The sequence below is a fragment of the Neofelis nebulosa genome, chromosome 18 (assembly GCF_028018385.1).
Source record: "Neofelis nebulosa isolate mNeoNeb1 chromosome 18, mNeoNeb1.pri, whole genome shotgun sequence".
NCBI lineage: Eukaryota > Metazoa > Chordata > Mammalia > Carnivora > Felidae > Neofelis > Neofelis nebulosa.
The window spans coordinates 17,415,231-17,420,053 of NC_080799.1; the positions used below are offsets into that span (position 1 = coordinate 17,415,231).

Below are 4,823 nucleotides of genomic sequence, written 5' to 3' on the forward strand. Positions count from 1 at the left end.
GCTGCTTCCCCGTCCCCTTTCTCCCTAGCCCCGCCTCTCATGAAGCACACTGCGTGTCCATCCCATGTGCCTGTGGGTCGATGCACGCTCTTGCCACGCCTTGAGCGTGTGTACATGATGTGTTCTATGCATTCACCCTGTCCCCCCAGCCTGCCCCGCAGAGGACAAGATGGGTGGCGCCCGGCTCCCTTCTTCCCCCCACCGCCCCCTTCCCGCTGTGCAGCCGTGTGCGTTGGCGTGTGTTTCCGTGTCGCTGGCGTGTCACGTGATGTAGCCGTGTTTGCTGACATGAGCCCTTGCCCCTCCTGTTTCTCCGTTGGTTTCTAGAGCTCTTTCCCTTTCCTCCCCAGAGGGGACAGGACTCCTGGGGCCTGGCTGGGGGCCCAGAGCCAGGCCACCCTCTCCTGTTAGCCCTCAGAGTCCCATTTCTCTCTATTGGTGACCAAGTTGCAAATGGATAAAACACAGGAAAATTCTGCCCCGCCCCCTGCCCTGCATGTCCTGTCCCCAGAGCCCCCCCACCCCCACCCCCACCCCGGGCCGGGTCGGGCCCCGTGGGACGGGAGAAATAGCAACCAATCCAACAGCGGGCGTGCTGTGTGCTCACTTCCTTCTGTCCCCACACGGGACGGGCGCCGTGGGGAAGGGGGAGACATGGTGGGAGGCGGGAGGGAGACCTGGACAGGCAGATGGGCACAGGCTTGGATAAGGAACTTTAATCTAGGGCTTGGCCAGGTACAGCATTACCAGGGCATCCTCAGGCAGAGATCGAACATTACTGCAGGAACTAATTTGGGTGGAGGGGTGGGAAGAAGGGAAAATACACAGATTTGCGTAGGCTTCATTGAAAAGAGCTGTCCAAAGGTGATCGATGTTTGAAAATAATGGGACTGTGATCCCTGAGGGAGGGCCAAAGGTGGTGACAGGAGCCAGAAAGTATCTTCACTCTGAATCCAGGCCTGAGGGTCACACCTGGACACAAGAAAGCCAGCATGAAGCCCATGGAACTCCTACTCACTTCCTGCTCGAAAAGCCAGAAATGGGATGGGCAGTTGAGAACATCAGGGGAATCAGACATCCGCCAACCAGCCATCAGGCCTGGGTTGAGAGTGAAGACATGCCTGCCCCAAAACCCTGCCCTAGAACTTAGACGCATCAGGACATGGACTGAAGGCTCATGGGATTAAAACTGTGGAGAGCTGTAGGATAACCAGTGTGGCACCAGACCCCTCTTCCAGCTCTAGAATGCAGCCGTCCCTCCCCACCCAGGGTTTGAGGGCTCTGGACCTGGATGGATGTGCCATGCTGGGCTCCAGGGCCCCAGCTCCACTGCTAAGGGGCTGAACCCTCCACGGCCTGTACCCAGCGGATGGTGCGGGTCCGGCTGTCCTCCCACGAGAATAGGGGCTTGTAGCCGAAATGGCGCTGGGCTTTGTCGGTGCTCACGGTGAAGGTGGTGTTGGCCACGGCCAGCGTGTAGGGGTTGAGCAGGGGGGCGTAGAGCAGCAGTGGCCGCAGCAGCCACTGCAGCAGGGCATTGAGAGTAGCCAGGAGCATCAGCAGCCAGTAGGGCACCAGCAGGCGGGTGTCCACCAGCCGCAGCCCACAGGGGCCCAGGAACTCCATGTTGAAGTCCTCGTAGCTCTTATAGGGTGATTCGTCATAGCAGAAGTACACCTGGCCGCCCATCAGCGCAGCTCGCTGCTCCAGCTCTTGGGCTACCAGCACGTGCATCCAGGCCACATTGCCTGCCAGTGGAGGAGGGGAGGCGAATGTGCCCCTGAGTGCCCTGGGGACGACGCAGACGCTGCTCTCCCCTGGGCAGGCCCGTGTCCAAGCCACACCCCCTCCGTGGGCTCACGTAGGCACGCCCACATAACCACAGCGCTGGTGAAGGGTGCTTTCTCCTCTGCCCTGTAGCCACTTGCCCTCCCGGGCCGGCCTGCATGGATGCTACTTCTTCTGTTGGCCCTGTGTAGATGCTGCCCCTGTCCTCTCCTGGGGAGAGGCCGCTCCCGTAATTGCAGTCCTGTCCTCAGCCTGTGGCATGTTTTCTACGTTAGCCTTCCCAACTCACACAACTGCAGTTTCCTCTGCGGCCTGCACAAAGCCTGCATCTCCGTCTACTCTGGTCCACATATGGCTCACCCTTTTCTAGCCAGGGCACACACCGCCCACCCGGGACCACATGGGTCCTGCCCTGTTCTTAGCCTGCCTGCTGTGTAGGCTGGGCCTTACCCACATAGACCCGGCTGTGCTCCACAGAGGCTGGGATGGCCCGGAAGAGCCGACCCCCCAGACGAAGGCCCTGGTGGTAGAAGTCCCTCATGATCTGGTGGCCTTCGCCGTAGATGCCAGTGGGACGCAGGGCACATGTCACCAAGGACAGTCCCCCATGGACCTGGGGGCAAAAGGCAGGCACGGCTAAGACCTAGGACCCAGAGGCCTGAACTGGCCTCCTCAACCTGGAGATTGGATACAAAAAAGTCCTGCTGGCCCTGGCTCTGCCTCTGACCAGGAGCCCTCCACACCCCCACTTTGTGTCTCTTCTCCTGTCTCACCTTCCTTCCATTGGCTTCCAGGACCAGCCGTTCAGCTTGGGCCTTGCTGCAAGGGTAAGGGTGTCTGTGTATTGCTTCATATGGGGTGTCTTCATTGCCCCTAGTTGGGGGAGAGGGAAAATTCTTTTTTTTTTTTTTTTTTTTAATGTTTTACTTATTTTGAGAGAGAGAGAGAGAGAGAGAGATCAGGGAGGGGCAGAGAGAAAGAGAATCCCAAGCAGGCTCCATGCTGCCAGCGCGGAGCCCGATGTGGGGCTTGACCTCAGGGTTCGTGAAATCACGACCTAAGCCCAGATCAAGAGTGGGACCCTCAGCCGACTGAGCCACCCAGGTGCCCTGGGGAGAGGGAAAGGTCTTAATGCTGAGGGGAGATGGGGCTCTTACAGTATCGAGGGGAACCTCAGCTTACCTGTAGAAGGGGTGGCCTTTGATATTGGGCCCCACAACTTCCATGCTGCTCGTGTAGACCAGGAACCGTGTTCCAGTCTGCACACAAGCCTCAATCACGTTTTTTGTGCCTGGGAGAGGTGGTGGGGAGAGGGTGTACCCGAGCTAAAACTTCCTCCCTCTCTGCATCTTTCCTACCCACCCCCATCCCCAATTTGGGTGAGGGCCCGTGGCTTCCTTCCCCAGGTCCCACAGCAGGTCAGTGAGGGCTGCTGACCTGCTATTACAGGGGCAGGAGTACCCAGAGGACAGGTTTCCACAGGAGGATCACAGAAGTCAAGGTCAAAGAGGGGGTGGGGAACAAACAGCCACCTCACCCTGGACGTTGACCTCATAGATGGTCTCAGGACTGGCCCTCCCAAACACATCCACCAGCCCAGCTGTGTGGATGACCACGTGGGCTCCAGCTACAGCCGCTGCCACCTCATGGGCCTGGGTCACATCCCCCTGGATGGCGGTCACCTGCACGGGCCCTGGTAGGGATAGGAGCAGGCAGAGGCAGTGTCAGAGCTGGGGCCACCGGCCAGCTGCTGGGTTCAGCCTACACCCTCGGGAGCCACATGTTCCCAGCGTGACTCATTCATCCCATCCATGTGCACCGGAAGACATAAACAGGCATCATCTTTTCCACCACGGCAAAGGGAGTCCACCCACCACCCCCATTCCCTCTGCTCCACGATCACCTGTCTTCAGCTCCTCCAGCCAGGGACCCAGGTGCAGGTCAAAGACCCGCAGCTCATAGAGCCGGGGTTCCCGCTGCAGTAGCATCCGCACCACATGCTCCCCTAGGAAGCCGCAGCCACCTGTGACCAGGTACACCAGCTTCCGGGTCTCTGCAGAGTCTGCCATGCCTGGCTGGGGAGGAGAACTGGAGTTGCCTGCCATCACCTACCCCAGTGCCAGCAGCTCACCTGTTACTCCTAGACGGGGCCTCTGGCCCAGTGGACTGGATCAGCGATCCAGGGGCCGGAGCTGCTCTTGGAGGCTGCAGCAGCCAGGCTAACCCACCCTCTGACTGCAGTTAGTGAGATAAGAAGGGGGAGGGCCTGGCATTTGGGAAGGGCTCAGGGTTTGAGCTGGAGGGGGAGGTTCTGGGACAAAAATGGAGGGTAGGAGTTAAGGGGCTGGGAAGGAAGGGAGAAGGAGATGGGGAAGACTGTAACTAGGGAAAGGGACCCGTGGGCCCTGGCATCACCTCTGCCTACCTGCAGCCACAGTCCCAGGGTGCCCAAACTGGCCACCGGAGGAGGGACCCTCTTCTCTCGGCGCCTGGGCCAGCCGACCAACACACCGTCCCCTTCCGCTTGCTCCTCCCTCCTGGCCCATTCCAGGAACAGACACCAGCCCAGCCTCCACCCCTGTCCCCCACACTCTTGCCATAGGGCGCCCCCTAGTGGCCACTCTGTATTCCACTGCCATCTGGTTCCAGCAAAGAACTTGGGGGAAGGGGCTAGGGAAGCCAGAACCAGCTGGGTGGCTACTGAGGATGGAGCAGGTGGGGTGACCTCATTCCCACTGCATGATGTCAGTCCTTCCCTTTTGCTGGATTTCCCAGGATGCCAGAAGCCCAGCAGTAACTGTGGTTCTGGGAAGGGAAGAGAGGCCTGACCTTGGCCCAGCTCTGGCTGACCTTGGTGGGGGATTTCTGGATGACTATTCCAGCCTATTAGGTGACCCAGAACAATGGTAGTTGAGTCTGTAGGTCTACCCACCCCACACTTCAGGTCATCCACTTCCCCCTCTCTTCACTTGCCCCATCCTTTGTCCTCAACCCCCAGCCCCCCACCCTGCTCTTCCCCAAAGATATTCACCAAG

The 4,823-nt window shown here is 59.4% G+C and overlaps 1 protein-coding gene across 7 annotated transcripts; it reads right to left on the reverse strand.

Moving 5' to 3' along the window:
- Window positions 1-701: 701 nt before the first annotated feature.
- Window positions 702-4,335, reverse strand: HSD3B7 (hydroxy-delta-5-steroid dehydrogenase, 3 beta- and steroid delta-isomerase 7). 7 transcript variants are annotated; one of them, XM_058710621.1, is made up of 8 exons: window positions 4,214-4,333; window positions 3,692-3,859; window positions 3,326-3,481; window positions 2,971-3,079; window positions 2,562-2,661; window positions 2,239-2,401; window positions 1,447-1,748; window positions 702-972 (listed from the first exon to the last, which is right to left on the reverse strand). In XM_058710621.1, the coding sequence occupies exons 2-8, from the start codon at window positions 3,855-3,857 to the stop codon at window positions 967-969; spliced, it is 1,002 nt and encodes a 333-aa protein (XP_058566604.1). In that variant the 5' UTR covers window positions 3,858-3,859; window positions 4,214-4,333; the 3' UTR covers window positions 702-966. The 7 variants fall into 7 exon arrangements, with proteins under 7 accessions (XP_058566604.1, XP_058566603.1, XP_058566602.1 ...); XM_058710620.1 differs by having other exon boundaries at window positions 1,363-1,748; XM_058710619.1 differs by having other exon boundaries at window positions 1,288-1,748; window positions 4,214-4,332.
- Window positions 4,336-4,823: the final 488 nt, after the last annotated feature.